Source organism: Lactuca sativa, chromosome 5, assembly GCF_002870075.4.
Source record: "Lactuca sativa cultivar Salinas chromosome 5, Lsat_Salinas_v11, whole genome shotgun sequence".
NCBI classification, from domain to species: Eukaryota; Viridiplantae; Streptophyta; class Magnoliopsida; order Asterales; family Asteraceae; genus Lactuca; species Lactuca sativa.
In genome coordinates this window covers 284,074,264-284,090,300 of record NC_056627.2, presented here as the reverse complement: position 1 = coordinate 284,090,300, position 16,037 = coordinate 284,074,264, and the positions used below count along the sequence as shown (strand labels likewise).

The 16,037-nt window shown below is 31.7% G+C and overlaps 4 protein-coding genes across 6 annotated transcripts; 3 read left to right on the top strand and 1 right to left on the bottom strand.

The window, feature by feature from the left end:
- The first annotated feature begins 2,955 nt into the window (after positions 1-2,955).
- Positions 2,956-5,932, top strand: LOC128126032 (uncharacterized). Its single transcript, XM_052763726.1, has 9 exons — positions 2,956-3,193; positions 3,275-3,430; positions 3,528-3,707; positions 3,780-3,950; positions 4,171-4,334; positions 4,642-4,649; positions 4,691-4,794; positions 5,113-5,375; positions 5,705-5,932. The coding sequence occupies exons 1-9, from the start codon at positions 2,956-2,958 to the stop codon at positions 5,930-5,932; spliced, it is 1,512 nt and encodes a 503-aa protein (XP_052619686.1).
- Positions 5,933-7,870: 1,938 nt separating this feature from the next.
- On the top strand, positions 7,871-9,072 carry LOC111910211 (uncharacterized protein At2g34160). Its single transcript, XM_023905998.2, has 5 exons — positions 7,871-8,090; positions 8,295-8,343; positions 8,560-8,622; positions 8,721-8,785; positions 8,857-9,072. The coding sequence occupies exons 1-5, from the start codon at positions 7,971-7,973 to the stop codon at positions 8,950-8,952; spliced, it is 393 nt and encodes a 130-aa protein (XP_023761766.1). The 5' UTR covers positions 7,871-7,970; the 3' UTR covers positions 8,953-9,072.
- Positions 9,073-10,022: 950 nt separating this feature from the next.
- Positions 10,023-12,185, top strand: LOC111910208 (DCC family protein At1g52590, chloroplastic). 3 transcript variants are annotated; one of them, XM_023905995.1, is made up of 6 exons: positions 10,023-10,276; positions 10,657-10,714; positions 10,797-10,904; positions 11,001-11,093; positions 11,195-11,277; positions 12,003-12,185. In XM_023905995.1, the coding sequence occupies exons 1-5, from the start codon at positions 10,060-10,062 to the stop codon at positions 11,274-11,276; spliced, it is 558 nt and encodes a 185-aa protein (XP_023761763.1). In that variant the 5' UTR covers positions 10,023-10,059; the 3' UTR covers position 11,277; positions 12,003-12,185. The 3 variants fall into 3 exon arrangements, with proteins under 3 accessions (XP_023761763.1, XP_023761762.1, XP_023761761.1); XM_023905994.2 differs by having other exon boundaries at positions 11,195-11,291; positions 12,026-12,185; XM_023905993.2 differs by having other exon boundaries at positions 10,024-10,276; positions 12,026-12,185.
- On the bottom strand, positions 11,298-14,018 carry LOC111910209 (probable polygalacturonase At3g15720). The gene is made up of 10 exons (XM_023905997.3): positions 13,885-14,018; positions 13,527-13,682; positions 13,122-13,262; positions 12,783-12,953; positions 12,669-12,692; positions 12,369-12,576; positions 12,200-12,281; positions 11,977-12,082; positions 11,769-11,885; positions 11,298-11,653 (listed from the first exon to the last, which is right to left on the bottom strand). The coding sequence occupies exons 1-10, from the start codon at positions 13,969-13,971 to the stop codon at positions 11,423-11,425; spliced, it is 1,323 nt and encodes a 440-aa protein (XP_023761765.2). The 5' UTR covers positions 13,972-14,018; the 3' UTR covers positions 11,298-11,422.
- Positions 14,019-16,037: the final 2,019 nt, after the last annotated feature.

Sequence of the window (16,037 nt, the reverse complement as noted above, 5' to 3'; positions counted from 1 at the left end):
ACAATGAGAAACAAAATCGTTTAAAATCTACTTTAAATTGGAGAAAATATGTTGATCTATTATTTAGTATTTCCAAATATTTGAATCAAAGGATATTGATGAAGATAATAAGGAATGGGAGCTGATTAACGATTTTCAAAAGATAATTGAAAAATATGAGGCGTGATTTTATATTAAATTCAAATAATTGTCAAAAATAGATGAATTAGATGCATATTTAATGAGATTTGATTAAATGATGATTTTAACTTTTTAAGGGTCAACGATTTTGAATGATTTAAATATATTGTTTTCTTAATTAACATTTTAATCATAAATGTCGGAATCCGAAAAAAATAATCATTTCCTAAATCAACATTATGAAAGGATTTTAAAAAAAATCCTATTAACATTTTTAGATGACATCATCAAATTGATCCAAGGGTGGAAAATTATAAAAGAAAGTCAATCAATGGACCTGATTGTTGAAGATGATGTAATCAGGTTTCTCTTTTAATATATATAAAGATGCTAGGAGGTATGCTAGTTGTATATGTGGTATACTTGTATGAAAGACCATTGGGGTAGCCCATGTTACTTGGATCTAAGACCATGCGGGGAGCCCATGATTTTCTTATTAAAGACCATGGGGGAGCCTTTGACACTTAGGTGTCAGACCATGTGGGGAGCCCATGGCATACTGGAGTAAGACCCTGAGGGATGCCCATAACATCCTTATATGTTTATATGCTTGGCTTGTGTATGCTAGTTGATTATGTGACATGTGGTACGTTAGTTGTTTATGACAGTATGTGATATGCTAGTTGTCTTTGTGATACTTGCATGGAAGACCTCGGGGGGAGCCCGTGGAAGTTGGATATCAGACCCTGTGGGGGAGCCCATGACATTCCGTATATGTTGTATGCGTGACTTATGTGGTTGATATGATTTATGTGATTATGTGGATTGTGTGGGGTATCACTAAGCTTCGTGCTTACAGTTTTGTTTATGATTTCAGGTATCATTGGTTTTGAAAGGAATGACCCGACTTGATCGCAGTGCACACCCGTGTTTTCCGCAATATGTGATTTTGGGACGAACTCTGATAAATGTTTTAATTAACAATGTTTTTGGAATGCTTGAATTTAAAAGATATATGTGTTTTGACTATAATAAAAATGAAATTTTACCCTTGATTTTTGGGTCGTTACAAAAACTATTTCCCATTATAGTATACATTCAAAAATATTTACCTTATTAGTATTATTCTAAATTTAAAACTAATATTATTGTCTTTTTTTCTTTAAAAAAAAAGGTTTGTCCATGCCTCCTGGAATGAAACAACAAACAAAAAAAAATCGAAAACTAGGGCTATAATCATCGTTCTTCAGCCAACAACTTCCTCCGCCCATCGCCGGCCACTTACAGCTTCCTCTACCTATTGTTGGCCACCTGCGCCCTCCTCTACCCGTCGCCGACCACCTACCGGCTCCATAACCTGTCGTCTGTTTCAAGGTATGCAACCTCTTTTTCTATTCGTTTTTTTTTCTGTTTAATTCGTTCCATTCTGATTTTTTCTTGATTCTGATCCCTCTCCATCGAATTGATGATCAATTTTTGCTTATGTTTGATTTTTTGTAGATGGATTTTATCACAACTTTTTTTTTTTTATGTTTTTTTAAATGGAATTGGTTGTAATTTTTGCTTCTTTCTTGATTTTGATTCTTTCTTTATGTTTCTTTTTTTCTTGTTGCAGGGCCGGTCCAGACGGTGGGCGACCGCCCAGGGCCTACGACTCGAGGGGGCCCAAAAATTCTAGAATATATAGTGTATATATATAGCTTTTTTATCTATGTATTTAATTAGGGGGCAAAATTAGTCCAATATCACATTACCCCAATAACCCAACAAATTAATAAAATGGGCCGCTTACATCTTCACTTGATGTCGCTGTCTCGCTGAAGCCCTGAAGTGTATAACGTGATTCCAATTTTGGTGAATATCAAATAGGAACGAGACTAAGGAAGGTAGCGGGAACGTGGGAAATCAAGATTAGGGTGCCATATGAATCGGTAGGTAATTGAATCGACTCGACGCCTCACCTTGATTCTGTCATATTGAATCGACGATTTTCTCTCACGATCTTAAATCTCTAATGACTAATTGTCTCTCAAATCTACATAATACATCTCGTTTCCCGTTTCCGGTTTCACAATTCTCACTGTCTCACATCTCGATTCTCACTTTGTCTCTCAGTATCACACGTCTCTCTGCTAATCATAAACTGATTGAGTGATTGATAATCACCTAATCGGTTGATTTCTCATATTCTTCTGCCACAGTGCAAGTGTGCAACCTGCGAGTTCATTGAAGATTTGAAGAAGGCTAAAATCGACTATTGGATTCAAGGACAAGGACACCACTCACCAGGTAATTGTCTAATCAATTTCAATCTCTTAATTCTCATTCAATTCGTTGGTTTCATTCTGTCATTAGATTCAAGTAAATTAGATTCAAGTAAAGCTGTAAAGAGGAATATAAAGAATTAGGGAAGCAAATTTTTGTTTCACTAATTTAGGAAAATTTTGTTTCTGATTTTCTGTATCAAATTGCTTAGTAATTCAGTTTCAATTTGCTTCTGACTTTATTTTTACTTTATCAGATTCCTGTCTTCAAAATTTATCATGTTTTGCTTGTGACTTTATTTTTCAGAATTACAGCTTTAAAGTTCAAACCTTCAAAGTATTACACTACTAGATATATGACTTGAGTAACTGACAAGGTAACATTGTAATATGATGTATTGGTTATTTAATTTTTGATATTATTTTAGTTATCATATTAATGTTTTTTATTATTGATTTTTACAGCTTGCTTATATATTAGGCTGTATCAGTTCAACATATTTCACAAAGAAATCAGGTGTATTCTTTTCTTAAACTAGTTTTTACTTTATTGTCATTTGTCAATCATAAAATGTTTTCTAAAAAACATTTATCCGGTAGTGAAAAACGAAAAAAACGAAAAATTGTTGAGGCGTCTTTACAAAAAGAAAAAGGTTCTATGGTTAAATTTCTAAAACCAATGAGTTCCAATGAAAATGTTGCTAGTGTTAATGAAGAAAACATTAATTTAAATGAACATGATAATAATTTGAATGAAGAAAATATTAATTTGAATGGACAAGATAAAAACATTGATGAAAATGTGTCTAGTTTGAATTAAGAAAACATTAATTTAAATGAACATGATACTAATATAAATGAAGAAAATACTAATGTAAATGAATCTATAGATATTTTTGACCCTAGAAATTGGGATACTCTTGATATTAAATCAAGAGATATTCTAATTGAAAAAGGGCCAATAAGAGAAATGAATCTTGTGTTTCCTAAAGATAAATTTTCTAGACATTTTTCTTATGCATTTTATACTAGAAAGTTAAATAATGGTTTGTCACGTGATCGAAAATGGTTAGTATACTATAAAAATTTAGATAAAGTTTTTTGTTTTTGTTGTAAAATATTTAAATCTAGTAATCAAAAAAGTTTTTTTAACAAATGAAGGATATAATGATTGGAAACATCTTAGTGAGAGACTTAAAGAACATGAAAATAGTAATGAACAATTTGTTTGTATGAGTCATTGGAATGAAGCAAAACTAAGATTAGATAAAAATCTTACAATTGATAATGAATTACAACAAGAAATAATAAAAGAAAAAGAACGTTGGAGACAAGTATTAAGAAGAATAATAGCGGCTGTGAAATTCTTATCTAAATATAATTTGGCTTTTCGAGGGTCTAATGAAAAACTTTTTCAAGATAACAATGGTAACTTTTTAGGAGTAATCCAAATGATGGTTGAATATGATGGTATAATGCAAGATCATATAAGAAGAATTGAAAATAATGAAACTCATCATCATTATCTTGGCTATAAAATTCAAAATGAACTAATTTCTCTTTTAGGTGACACGGTTAGAAATTCTATTATTAAAATAGTTAAAGAGGCAAAATATTTTTCTATAATTCTTGATTGTACTCCCGATGTGAGTCATCAAGAGCAAATGACTTTGATCGTAAGATGTGTGAATTTTTCTTCTAAAAAAAATACAAGTTGTTGAATATTTTTTAGAATTTTTAAAAGTAGATGATACTTCTGGTTTGTGACTTTTTAATGAATTATTAGATGCATTGAAATTGTTAGATCTTAATGTGGATGATATAAGGGGTCAAGGTTATGATAATGGGTCTAATATGAAAGGAAAACACCAAGGGGTTCAAAAAAGAATGCTTGAAATTAATTCTAGAGCTTTATATATGTCTTGTGCTTGCCATAGTCTTAACCTTACGGTTAGTGATATGACACTTTCTTATGAAAAAGCTGTTTCATTTTTTGGAATTGTGCAACGCCTTTATACATTATTTTCTAGTTCTACTAAAAGATGGAAAATATTGTTAGATAATGTTCCAACTTTAACCTTAAAATCATTATCTAATACTCGTTGGGAAAGTAGGATTAAAAGTATAAAAGCAATTAGATTTCAAGCTCCTCAAATAAAAATTGCTTTGCTAAAATTAAGTAAAACAAGTGATGACCCAAAGTCAAAAAGTGAAGCTAAAAGCTTACTTAAATCTTTTGGGAAATTTGAATTTTTAGTTGGTATGGTTATTTGGTATGAAGTTTTATTTGCAATTAATATTGTAAGTAAAAAGTTGCAATCTAAATCTATTTGTATTGATACTACTATTAACCAAATAGAAAATATTATGAAGTTTTTTGAAAATTATAGAAATGAAGGTTTTACATCAAGTATGAATATTGCTAAAACTATTGCACTAGATATGGGTGTAGAGCCTACATTTCCATCAAAACGTCGTATTGTTAGAAAAAAACAATTTGATGAAAGTGATCATGAAGAAGAGACACTATCAGTTGATGAGTATTTAAAAGTTAATTATTTTTTGGTTGTTGTGGATATGGCAATTGTTTCATTAAAAAATAGATTTGAACAATTAAAATACTTTGAAAGTATTTTTGGGTTTTTAAATGATTCAAAAAAATTAAAGTCATTAAGTGAAAGTGAACTTAAAGAAAGTTGTATAAAGTTTGCTACTACTTTTTCTAAAGAAAATGTTTCTGATGTGGATTCAAGTGAACTTTTTTCAGAATTGAAAGTGTTGAAAATGACTTTACCTAATGATATAAATTCTGCTGTTGAAATTTTAGAGTTTGTTAAAGCTGTTGATTGTTACCCAAATACTTTTATTGCATATAACATTTTGTTAACCATTCCTGTCACTGTTGCATCTGCAAAGAGCAGTTTTTCAAAATTAAAGTTATTGAAGAATTATCTAAGATCGTCGATGTCGCAAGAAAGGTTGAACGGATTGGCAATGTTATGTATAGAGAAAGACATGTTAGATAAAATTGATTTGGATAGTATTATTAATGATTTTGCATCAAGAAAAGCTAGGAGAAATATTTTTCTTTAATTTAGTTGTTTTTGTAATGTTGTGACCTTATTTGTGTTTTTTAATATTAATAGTAAATTTTATAGCGTTTTATTTTGAACTAATTTTTATTATCTATATGACTTTTGGGGGCCCACTTTTTCTTTTCGCCCTGGGCCCACCATAGCTTTGGACCGGCCCTGTCTTGTTGTCATAGATGATATGATCAGTTTTTGATTAGTTTTTGTTTGTTTTTATTTGTTTTGTAGATGAATTCTATTATAAACATGATTGACAATGATAATTTTTCTATAATCTCTCAAGCTGCTGTTGTAACTAATGTGATGAATACAGATAATGAACTTGAGTTCAATGAAAATTTGGAAAATGGAATTAGAGATGAAAATGATGAACAAGCACCTTTTGACAACAATGTTCAAGTACCTCCAACTTTTACTAATATGGAAGGGGCAAATTTGAATATTGATGACAATTAGATTGTGAAGCAATTAACGAGTAAGAATGATTTTACGCGACAGTGGAATGAGATATGGGTTACTCACAACAAAATTGTAAGAGATTTTCAACAGTGTACTTAAAAGCGCTCGTTTTTTTACCAATCACAACTTGTGTGCAACTTACATTCTATAGAATGGTGTATTATTTTGAGATGTGACGTTCTTTAGGATCTAGTTCTCAACAATGTTTTAAAACCGGGGTTGACCCGGCCGGTTCAACCGGTTGGACCGTGACCCGGGGTAGAAGGCGGGTCAATTGAAACCGGTTTTTTGTAAAAATACGAACCGGATCGAACCGGCCGGGTTTCCCCTAAACCGTGGTTTGACCGCTTATGTTGAACCGGTTAAACCGGTTTGACCCGTTTCAATAAAGTTTGGATAGTTGGATACAAGTAGCGAACGCCAAAACAACGAGTCGTTTGCGGTTTCTTCAATGTTTTTCAATGTTTAAACTTTGTGGACATCAAATTATTAGTTTTATATGTTTATGCATTATGCATGAAAGTAAAAATATATAGAAATAGAAAAAGACCATAAACCGGGTTGACCCGGCGGTTCAACCGGTTGAACCGGTTGACCCGTGAATTGGTCATCACACCGGGTCAACTAAAAACCCGGGTTTTAAAACATTGGTTCTCAAGCTATTGGAGATGCACATACTCCACATATTGTTACAAAACAAGTAGTTTTGATGGCAAGAGCAAGTGCACATTCCTTAAGATATTTTAACTGAGAAAAATGTATATTTGTGTTGATAACTCAAAGAGGTCGAAATGTGCAAGTAGTTAATTTGGAACAAAAAACTTGTACATGTGGTAAGTGGGAGACATTTAAATATTATTGTTCTCATATTTTGAATGCATGTGCCAAACTCTCTTTGAATAGTTGACAATATGTTGATAAATGCTACTTGGTTATATATTATTGTGCTACTTGGGCATCCGAGTTCTCCCCGCTTCCTCATGAAGCGTATTGGCCACAATTACCATTTAATGCATTACTTCCAAATTTAGAACTATTACGAAATATAAAAGGTCGTCCTTGTTCAACAAGATTAAAAAATGATATGAATATTAAAGAATAAGAAATGCCACTCTTTGTGGAGTTTATATGCAATCGGGTAATAATCGAAAACAATGTCCGTTTAAGCCAAAATAATTAAAAAGATAATATTTTTTTATGGTATTGTTTTGGCTATTCTCTTAATTTATTTATTTATTTTTTAATCTTTTTTATAAGTAATGATTTATTACCGGTTCAAGTTCAAACAAATTGTGATGTTTTTCTTTTTGTAACAAACAATATTGGAGTGTATGTGTGTTTTAATATAATTGTGGTGTTTTTTTTTGTAACACACAATGTTGAGTGTTTTTTACCTTAAAAACATTGTATCCGTAATGTTGAAGTTTTTGCATCTTAAAATATATTGTATGTTTAATTTTATGATGACTAAAAAATTATATGTATAAAAAAATAGATATTTAAAATAAAAAAAAATTAAAAATATAAATAAAAATTTTTATTTAAAAAAATGTCAAAACTTAAAAAATATTTAATAAAAAAACCGTAAAATGTAAAATAAAAGAGAAATGGGGAAAAGTTGGTTATATTTAAAATAAAAAAACAAAAAAAGTTAAAAAAAATGAAAAAAATACTAATATGGTAAATATTTTTGAAAATATATTAGAATAAAAAATAGTTTTTTTAATAATATTTTTATAGACAAAAACTCAAATTAAAAGCTCAAATTATAATTTTTTTATTAATAAAATTGAAACTTTATACCGTAAAATAATAATAAAAAAAATTATTATTTTGGTAATTAACAGTTAACCATAGGTTTTTTATAAGCACATGCAATCCGTGGTTTTTTTACCGTAAAATAATAATAAAAAAACACTGTAATCCGTTAAACTGTTCGAGTTCCGTCCAGGGTTCATTTATCTGTTTCGACCTCTCTCTGCGGCTGTGGTTGGATCGTATCACGATTAGGGTTTTTCTGAGTTCAAATTCGATCATGGAAGAGATAACAGATGGAGTAAGCAACATAAACATGTCCTCCGATTCTTACAAGAAAAACCGAATTCAAGTTTCCAACACCAAGAAGCCTCTATTCTTCTACGTCAATCTTGCCAAGGTAACTCCATTAATTCCTATCCGAAACCCTCTACTCTTCCTTTTGATTTAATTTCCACTTCGAATAGATTTCTTGTACGCAATCTTCGTTGATCAGTCTTTATTGACATAACCGTTTGCGTCATGTTGCTCTGTATTTAGGGTTTTTATACGGTTTAATTTGTAAATTCATAACTTTTTTTTTTCTTTTTTGATTGTACACCAGAGGTATATGCAGCAGCATAACGAGGTGGAACTTTCAGCGCTTGGAATGGGTATTGCTTTATCTACTTCCATGTTTTGCCATTTTTATTCTGGTTTGAAGCTTAACAATTCTGGAATCTCTAAAGTTTAAAGCTTCTATTACATGCCATGGTTTGTTTTACAAAATTTGCTGAAGGGAGGATGGGTTATCACTTCAATTTGCCCATTATTAATCTCTTTTTCGTTTTTCAAAGTACCCCCGTCTTACATTAACACCATTTCTGCAGCAATTGCAACCGTTGTAACAGTGGCAGAAATCCTGAAGAACAATGGATTCGCTGTAGAAAAGAGTGAGTTATAAGTTATAACTGATGCAAAAGTATAATACTACAGACAAATGTAGATTTATAAAGTTGTTTGATTACACTTTTGGCATGTGTATATGCAGAAATAATGACATCAACTGTAGAGATGAAGGGGGAATCCAGGGGAAGACCTGTCCAAAAGGCCAAGGTAAAAATGTAAAATTTCTAGTGATTTGAATATTCTGTTGATAATGATTGTTTTGAAAATTGTTTGTTCAGATTGAAATAGTTTTGGGGAAGACAGAAAACTTTGATGAGTTAATGGCTGCTGCACAAGAGGAGAGGGAATTGGGATATGCAGAAGAGCAGAACTGAAAGAGAGAATAATAGAATGTATGTGTGATTGCTATATGGAGTTATTTTCAGTTTTTTGTGGTATTAAGATTGTTTTTTCAGTTTGGTCTTCTAACTAAATTTGCATTATTGTTTTTGTCATCTTACCCTTATGTATCTATGCTGTCTGACTTTCTATACAAAACTCTTATATTCTAAAAAGGTCAAACAAATTGTTAACAAGAGTTTAAATCATTAACTCAAAAAAAAAAAAAAAAAAAATTCAATATCAACATTGAAGAACTGTAGTTTTAAGAAAAAGAAAATTCTTAAAATGGAAGGTAGCGACATTTAACAAAAGATAACTTTATCACGATATTTTCTTATCCAAAACATACTATTCCATGCAAAAATCCACGAAAAAATAGAACCCACAGATAAAAGTAAAAACCGAACCCACTAATAGTAAACATCAAGTGATCAAGACAACTACCGATGAATTTTGAAGGGTGATTTTAAAATCACCTCATGTATTCAATATTTATACCCAAAACTTATATAATAGTATATATCCTTTTATTAATATATTATGAATGATAATGAGATGTTAGATATAATTATATAAAGATGTTTAGTTAGACAAAAAGTATACCCCTTTCTATATAAATATATTCCACTACAATGCTTTTGTTAACACGATCTCTCACATCTATAAATAGATGTCCAATGGTTGTCTATAAATGTGGGGAAAAGTGGTGCCTTTCAATATGCGTAGAGTAATTAAAAGTAGTCTTGAGACCATTTTAACATGATGTTAATGGACATTTGAGGACTCTATTTCTATTTATAAACAGAAGATCAAAGAGAAAACATCAACTATATGCATATTGTAACTGTTTTAATGTTAAACTGGTAATATTAATTGTAAAACGAACTGGTGTAACGAAATTTTATAACAACGAAATGAAACAGACGGGTAAATTAATAAATCTGTTAATTGCCAAAGAAAGTTTTTGAACAACTTCTGAATTCCTCAATCCTAGTTTATTGAAACTCCACGTGGACATTTCAAGACCCACAAATATAATCAGAGTATCTCAAGAATTACATAAATGAATTTCGTCATTCGTGGAACTGTAAGTAACAGAAATGGCGCTCATTCCTCCTGCAGCTCCTACTCTTGCTGCTAGCAGCGCACGGCTTAGCGTGCTACCTCCAATCGTACGCGTCAGAATCGCCGGTCGCCGCCGATCTGCAGTTCTAGCCAACTTATCTTCTCCGCCGCGCAGTGTCGAAGCGGTGGATTGGGTGGATGCGACATCAAGCTTCTTCGAACAAGATACCAGGCCTATCATGCTATTTGACGGTAATAACAACACCTATTTACGATCAACGATGCTTTGTTTCACGAATTATGTATTTATTTTCAACAGCCTTTAAAATTACAGTCTCTGCATCTGCAATAACTTAGGTTTGCATACCTTTTTGCCCAAAATGATTAATCGTGCCGGTTTGATGACAGACGCACTAATTTAAATGACTTTTGTGTAATTGTTTCGTGTATTACTAACGTTGAAGCAAGAACACTTCATAATTTGAGACGCTCTCTGAAATATCACATGATCTACAGAAATCATGCGATAGTTTTGATATATGCAATCATCTATTAGTCGTGCCTGTGATAAATGATAATGTGTAGCGTTGTATGTATGTGACCACGTAAAACAAGCTGTTCAATTTTGCTAGGTGTCTGCAACTTATGTAATGGTGGCGTCAAGTTTGTACGTGATAATGACCGACAAAGGTTTCCATTCATATCCTTCTGATTCGGTTAAATTATAACAAAACAAATCAGTTTTGATTCAATGGCGTTCCTTCGTTTTCAGGAGAATAAGGTTTGAAGCCCTACAAAGCGATGCAGGAAAGAATCTACTACAGAGATCTGGAAGATCTCCTGATGATATTTCAAGTGTTGTACTTGTAGAGAAGAACAGGTAAAGTCATACACCAATCCTGCTATTACTGTAGCATGTTGTTCATCAACCTTTAGGTCACACAAGTAATTAAACAAGGACTCTGGTGTGTTTCAGGTCTTATATTAAGTCAGAGGCTGTGTTGAAGATCATGGAGTACATAGATTTGCCATTTCCCCAACTAGCTTTCTTTCTCCAGTTTGTACCTCTGTAAGACCTTTTCCTCACTGATCTCTCGTTTCTCTCTTTTACTAATAAAAGCAATTTGATTAATCTTCTATTCATTCTTAAATTTTCCCCTTTTCTTGAAGATTCATTAGGGATTTTGTGTATGAAAACATTGCGGACAACCGTTATGCAGTATTTGGTCGTTCAGAGTCCTGTGAAATTTAAGGTACTCATTCTAAGGTAACTTCTTATGTACTACTGAAATAAAAGATGTTCATTAACAAAAGGAGCTCATATGTTATTACAAAAGGTTAAAGTAAGCATAAAAATGACAATTGACAAATAGGGGGGAATAACAAATAAATGTTGGTCTAAGGTTTTAGGCATTTTAATGAAGGTTTAACATGGCTAGCTCTTCCATGTGCATTAATACAAGTCCCATAAACCTTTCTTCCTGGAATTGCTGACTTGATATACACACTATCCACCACAATATTTGTGCATGCAACACTTTTACTGCAACTTATGTTTATTACATTGTCCATGTTTGATGTCCCTGCGATTCCTCTGAATGTTATGTCACTCAACTTCACAGCTGTTGTCTTTGTCACATAAAGAAAAGTGTTAATGATTTAAGATTTTAAGGGTTGGAAATGGAAACAACTTTCATTCGATATCTAAGTTACTATTTATTTATTTATTGACACTGATACTTACTGAGGTTAGGCAATCTTTCTGAGTAGGACAGTAGTATTGGTCAATCATGATAGGGTTCCAAACTGCATCAAACTTAATGCCTGAAAATGAGATCTTCTTTGCATAACCAGTTCCTCCCTGTTGAAAGAAAAAAGAAAGTTAAAAAGGGTCCCTGTATTTAGGCTTTTTTTTTTTTTTTTCATTTATAGTCCAAAAAAAAAATCCTTACCTGATAAGATTTGATCCTTACTCCAGCTAGGGTTTTTTTCATGGTACAGTTTCTCACATCTACATTTTCCACCACATCGAATCCCCCATGTCCCAATGATCCAATGCTACACAAAAAGGTATATATATGTATATAGATTTTGACATTTTGTGCTTTGTATGTAATGAATTAATGATTTTATTTAATTATTTATGTTATAAGTTTCAAAATGTGTATAAGCTACCTGATTCCATGGCCTGGCCCACACATGATCCCGCTAATTTTGATATTAGATGAACCTCCACTAATAGCGATACAGTCATCTCCTGAAAAGCGGGTTTAAAAAAACTTAATATTTTTGAAAAAAAAACGAGCGAATTTGGAAAAAACAAAAAGGGTAAAAATGGAAATACCTGTTCCGATGACGGAGTCACGTATGTTGACATTGGTGGAACTTGCGATATTGATGCCGTCAGTGTTGGGGCTTGATTCAGGGGCGATGATTTTTAAATTAGAAAAAATAACACCATTGCATTTGGTCATTAAGAGATGAACTCGTGGACTATTTACATGTGTTAACCCATTCAATCGCAAACTGTTGCATTTTTTAAACTGTATTGCCTAAAATTAAAAAAAAATGATGGTTAGTTGATTACTTTGCTACTTGCAGTGCTTGTGCATTACAAGTTGTACCCTGGATGATGGTTACTTACCACTGGTCCACGGCAAGTTGTACCCTGAAATTAAGTGGAATAATAATATGTAAGAATTTATATCTTATATGAGATAAAAATTAGAAAAATAAAATACATAAATAATAAACTTACTGGTACTGGAGAACCAATGCAGGCATTTGTCCACCAAATACGTCCATTTCCATCTATTTTCCCATTTCCACTGACTGTAAGACCATTCACGGTATTAAAAGATAGCCACGTGTCAACATGATGGCCAAACCAATCGGTTTTTTTGGTTGGAGCAACGATGTTTCCTGACACCTGTTTTTGACAGTTTTAATGATCATGTGATGATAATGTGTCTTTTTATTTTTAGATACAGTCACATACATGATTCCTTTTTGGGAACTACTATGTTATGTTTTTTAGCATAAATGCATGGTGTTTGACTTTGACCAAATTTATCTTTAGCTATATGCATATACTTACCTGGATAAAGATACTAGAGGGCTTGCATGGGCCATTGAAATCCATAGGCTTCAAAAAAAACGTCCTCCCCGCTGGTATCACTAATATACTCCTTTTATTTGGTTTCGATTGACATGCCGCTTTCCATGCATTCGCAAAAGCCTGTATATGTATAATCTGCTTTATAAACTTGTACCATACAACTGTCCTTCATTTGTTACATGAGAAGGGTATTTACGTCTTTTGCACAGACGAGAGATCGGAACAAAAAGTTGCAATTTTTGTCCCATAACATCAGTCCCAGTCCAATACACGTCAAACAAAGTATAAGACTCTGTTTTGTTCTGTCATGTCATGTCTTGATCTGTGTTATCACACAGTACAAGCTTAATGTACAATCTAGAACTATATGAGGAGTTTGATTACCGGTGAGTCGTCGGTTTTCCCGTTTCCTTTAGCGCCATATGCCATCACGTTAAAAATGGTGGTGGATGCAAGACTGACTTTTGTGACACCAGTAGCACACGAGATAAATGAAAGCATGCATGTTAGCAAGACCACAATCAATGTCACCAAATGAACCTGCATGAATAACTTCACTTTTAGTAAAACTGGGTATGCATCTTTATATGTAAGGATCACAATTACTGCCAAATTTTTTTTACCATATTTAATTCCTACAAAAAGACAAAACATTCCCTGTTCCAAAACCTGGTTAGTTTCTGTTTTTTGTATTGGTTTAAGAATCTACAAAAAGACTTTGAAAATGAAAGAAGGCTCTCACCATTCTGGTAATCTGACAAGATATCATATGTAACCAACAATTAGTTCTCAGTAATGTGTCCGTACTCTCATGTTCATGTGTGTGCATGTATTTATATATACAATAAACTCACACTCACATATGTACGTGCTTTAAGGTGAAGCTATATAGGTGTTATTTTATTAGTTTCTATAATTTTCTACACAATGATATTGCTACCACTTAAAGAAACCAATTGAATTACTGATTCGTAACTTTGTCATAAAGTACAATGCCCAACATTGTGTACAAATACTTCCACCTTTAAGAATGTGATAGATTATAAGACCAATAATTACGACATTTTACGGTATATATAGAGCTATAAGATGAGAATACAAAATGACTTGGATTCTTGTGTGCTTTCTTGCACGATCTTTTTGTTTAAGGTATGCATTCTTATTAGAATTTTTCTTTGCTACGTATTATTTTTTTTGTGATTTTTTATTATTTTTACACCAAAAAAACTACAATGGATACGCACTTGCACACGTTATATAGGTATTTTAACCGATGGCTCTGTAGCCTACAAGTCTATCGGTTTAACTTGTATATCATGTATATCGTTACCCTTGGTCATTACAATGTTAATAAAATATTTTTCAACTCAGTCTCTTATTTAGAGGTGTCGATTTCAGTCCATTTATATGAAAAAAGATTTGTCTAAAGGAAAATCCGTTAAACGGGTCTAATGCCGTCAATAACATATTGTAATAATTTAAAATTGTTTTATTTGTTAATAGAATATATTATTATTTCAAATAATATAACTTTTTGTAATCATATTCATAAATTTATTATCTAGATAAAAATATAATTGGTGAGTCCAGATCAATTTTGTGACCCATAGTAAAGTTTAGAAATGGTTATGTAGACATGACATGTGTAATTAATCTGGTAAACGCAAATGTCTTGCTTAAAATATGGATTACGAAATATACGGCTGAATGTGTGTTGTAAAATGGTTAAGTACGGGCTGATTAAAGTCGGGAAAAAGCAACCATTTACAAATCACATGGATCTTTGCAGTTTTATACTCTACACACCACCTTTCACGCTTAAAGAGGGGTTATTTGGACTCTAAATGATATCATACCCTTATTATATCTCCTACACATAACTAAGCTTTGGTTTCAATTCAAAGTAACCACTAAGTAAACTTTACTTAGGAATTGAAGGGGGAAGCAGTAATTTGGTGTTAGTCGTTTCTTATATGGTTCACATGTTGTGTTTTCAATCCATAACTTTAGAGGTGGCAAAATAAATGGGTTGACCGAGTTGGGTATTGGGTGGAAATGAGTTTAGCATGTGTCATTAGTCAATAGTCATACTTGAGAGAGGTTTGTTGTAGAAATTTACCTATAATATGTTTTGTGTATTAGATGATTTGATAAAAAAATATTTAATTCATATTCAACTATATTTAGATAACTTTAAGATCAAATTAAAATTTAAAAAGACATTTGTTGATCAGTCATCCGATCAAATATCGTGCAACACTCATTAACGAGCAAGATTTTTTTTTTTCCAAGTATAAATATCGTCTCTCTTTAATATATTATATTAGGTATGTAACAAGTAATGTTGTATAAACTATTAACGAATCCATTTCTTAATAATTGGAAATGGATTTAGCTAACTTGCAAGTAACCATTAACTTGTGAAACCCAATAACTTCATGATCGGAAATGAGACTGCAAACGTTTTCAGTAAAAGAATAAAAGAATATGAAATCTCAAACGAATTTACATAATATTTTTTTGACAAAGTAGTAAGTTATAGTTGGTTAATTATTACAAAATTTAAAAATGTTCTAATTCATGCATGGGAATTTCAGAGGATATCAGTGCATGTAAAAACAAAACATTTCGGTTGGGGTAATTGGTTAAAATGAAGATTATGTAAAAGTTGAGAAGATATTTGATTTTATATATATGAATTGAGATTGTCATGTAGCTAATCCACTACCACTCACATCAGTTTCTTTTTTCATATTTTGCAATTATAGCACATGAAAACTTTATCTTTCCCAACTCATTCATCTCACTCAATTTTTTATTTTAAAATAAATATAAACTAATAAAAATTATACAAAAGTAATTTACATAATATTAAAAATATACAAATTAATTTAG

Excerpts from the sequence above, each read along its gene's own strand:
- LOC128126032 (XM_052763726.1), top strand. The coding sequence starts at position 2,956 with ATGTTTTCTAAAAAACATTTATCCGGTAGTGAAAAACGAAAAAAACGA. Across the intron at positions 3,708-3,779 it reads AATAATAAAAGAAAAAGAAC|GGTCTAATGAAAAACTTTTT; the intron begins GTTGGAGACAAG and ends TGGCTTTTCGAG. Across the intron at positions 4,795-5,112 it reads AAATGAAGGTTTTACATCAA|AAAATGTTTCTGATGTGGAT; the intron begins GTATGAATATTG and ends CTTTTTCTAAAG.
- LOC111910211 (XM_023905998.2), top strand. The coding sequence starts at position 7,971 with ATGGAAGAGATAACAGATGGAGTAAGCAACATAAACATGTCCTCCGAT. Across the intron at positions 8,091-8,294 it reads TCTACGTCAATCTTGCCAAG|AGGTATATGCAGCAGCATAA; the intron begins GTAACTCCATTA and ends ATTGTACACCAG. Across the intron at positions 8,786-8,856 it reads GACCTGTCCAAAAGGCCAAG|ATTGAAATAGTTTTGGGGAA; the intron begins GTAAAAATGTAA and ends TTGTTTGTTCAG.
- LOC111910208 (XM_023905995.1), top strand. The coding sequence starts at position 10,060 with ATGGCGCTCATTCCTCCTGCAGCTCCTACTCTTGCTGCTAGCAGCGCA. Across the intron at positions 10,905-11,000 it reads GTACTTGTAGAGAAGAACAG|GTCTTATATTAAGTCAGAGG; the intron begins GTAAAGTCATAC and ends GGTGTGTTTCAG. Across the intron at positions 11,094-11,194 it reads TTTCTCCAGTTTGTACCTCT|ATTCATTAGGGATTTTGTGT; the intron begins GTAAGACCTTTT and ends CTTTTCTTGAAG.
- LOC111910209 (XM_023905997.3), bottom strand. The coding sequence starts at position 13,971 with ATGCACACACATGAACATGAGAGTACGGACACATTACTGAGAACTAAT. Across the intron at positions 12,282-12,368 it reads TGACTCCGTCATCGGAACAG|GAGATGACTGTATCGCTATT; the intron begins GTATTTCCATTT and ends CCCGCTTTTCAG. Across the intron at positions 11,654-11,768 it reads AGAAAGATTGCCTAACCTCA|ACAACAGCTGTGAAGTTGAG; the intron begins GTAAGTATCAGT and ends TATGTGACAAAG.